General features: G+C 50.1%; 1 protein-coding gene across 1 annotated transcript; it reads right to left on the bottom strand.

Annotated features, from left to right (window-relative positions):
• Positions 1–173: 173 nt before the first annotated feature.
• On the bottom strand, positions 174–1436 carry Pmar_PMAR007833 (aspartyl proteinase, putative; the record flags this gene model as incomplete). Its single annotated transcript, XM_002781069.1, has 1 exon — positions 174–1436. The coding sequence occupies one exon, from the start codon at positions 1434–1436 to the stop codon at positions 174–176; it is 1263 nt and encodes a 420-aa protein (XP_002781115.1).
• Positions 1437–1576: the final 140 nt, after the last annotated feature.

Here is a 1576-nt window from a genome sequence, read left to right as displayed (position 1 = left end):
ACCATCAACGCAAAGATCAAATCAGCATTTACGGACATGATAGCCTGACTGGTTTCAGCGCTCCGGCTACTACCACTGTATTATATACGAAGGCAATAACAGCATAGAACTCCGATAATGATATGGTTGTCATAAAAAAATAATACAACTCTACGCCTCCCTCAGAGATCATCTTATCGTGCATCGGTTGTCTCGAGCAGAGGACGCTTCAGAGCTGATCGGTGAGTGAATCGGTTCACGAAGCGAGGGACCAGGTAAGCGGCACTGAGTACGAGCAGTACAGTGACGAGGACAACCCCGAAGAGCCGATAGGAGCTGTCAACCGAGTTCTCTTTTTCCTTGATCGGCATTGAACTTCGACTCCCATCGAGATCACCAAAGACACCACCATACGCCGATACCGCCACTCCAACACGCCTCTCCTTAGCATCGAAAACAGTATAGTGCTTCTTAAGAAAAGTGTCACCTAGTATTATAGGTAATCCATCAGGACTCATCTGCAACTCAATCATGCACTCATTCTGTGGCGTCGGTAAGGTGAAGTAGTCAGTCGGCGTGACAGTGTATCGCATGCCCTGTATGATGATCACCATACTTCCCGCGCTATTCTGAGCCCCACACGGACATGTAAGAAAGCCTCCTGGCAAGAGCACACTGCAAGTCATCAGCACTTCATGAGGAAGCAGTGCAGTGAGCAATGGTAGGAATATGTTCCTCGGCACAGTGATGTACGATGTGCCTGTATCGAGCGCTGCTTGCTGATTCGAGATCATCACTGACCCCGAGTCCAGCGTCGAATTGCTAGCACTGCCAATGGACTTAGGTGATGCCTTCGACGGCGGTGACAGTACTCCAATGCTGACCTCGATAGACCACCAGAGATCCCCCACGACTGGCGCCCATGTAAAGGTACCTTTACGGTAATTCTCCTCTTCGATAGCACCAAAAGTGACCGTGCTTCCGAGAGACATTGTAAAAATAGGATCGTCAGTGAATGAGAAGGAAATGAGCGGGTAGTCCATGATTTCACTCAGGTGTTCCAAGACCGTCGTTCCCGTACGGGATAGACCGGGCCAAGCAAGACCCATAATTCCGTCGAAAAACCGCATGTTCATATCGCGTTGTGCCGAGGCCAGGATAAAGTTTTGTCCCGGTATACAGAGTTCACCAGAGAGGCCCAGACACACTCTGTCATTGGTCAAATTGCCAAACACCGCGCCCTTGCCATACTCCAGCACCCTCTGCGTTGTCGAGCTTGAAGATGTTTGCGAGGTGTGGTAATCATACATCGTTTGTGGTACCCACAGGTCACTAGAACCAGTATCGAATTGGACGGTAAGAGCCTGTTCAGGAGTCCCAACAGTGATGGGTCCGTAGTACTGCAAATTGGCCAAGTTGAGAATAGGTTCAACATAGTAGCTAAAATTGCCCACCATACCACTTTCCACAACGGGCACCTCTACTGAGGGCGCTGAGTTCGCCCCCAGACTGGACTCGTCGGGGTTAAACAACCGCACTTTAAAATGATGCAACGGAACCCTATGCTCGTTCCGGATCGCTGGATGCGGGCTTCGTT

The sequence above is a fragment of the Perkinsus marinus genome (assembly GCF_000006405.1).
Source record: "Perkinsus marinus ATCC 50983 genomic scaffold scf_1104296943574, whole genome shotgun sequence".
NCBI classification, from domain to species: Eukaryota; Perkinsozoa; order Perkinsida; family Perkinsidae; genus Perkinsus; species Perkinsus marinus.
This window is presented reverse-complemented; position numbering and strand designations above follow the sequence as displayed.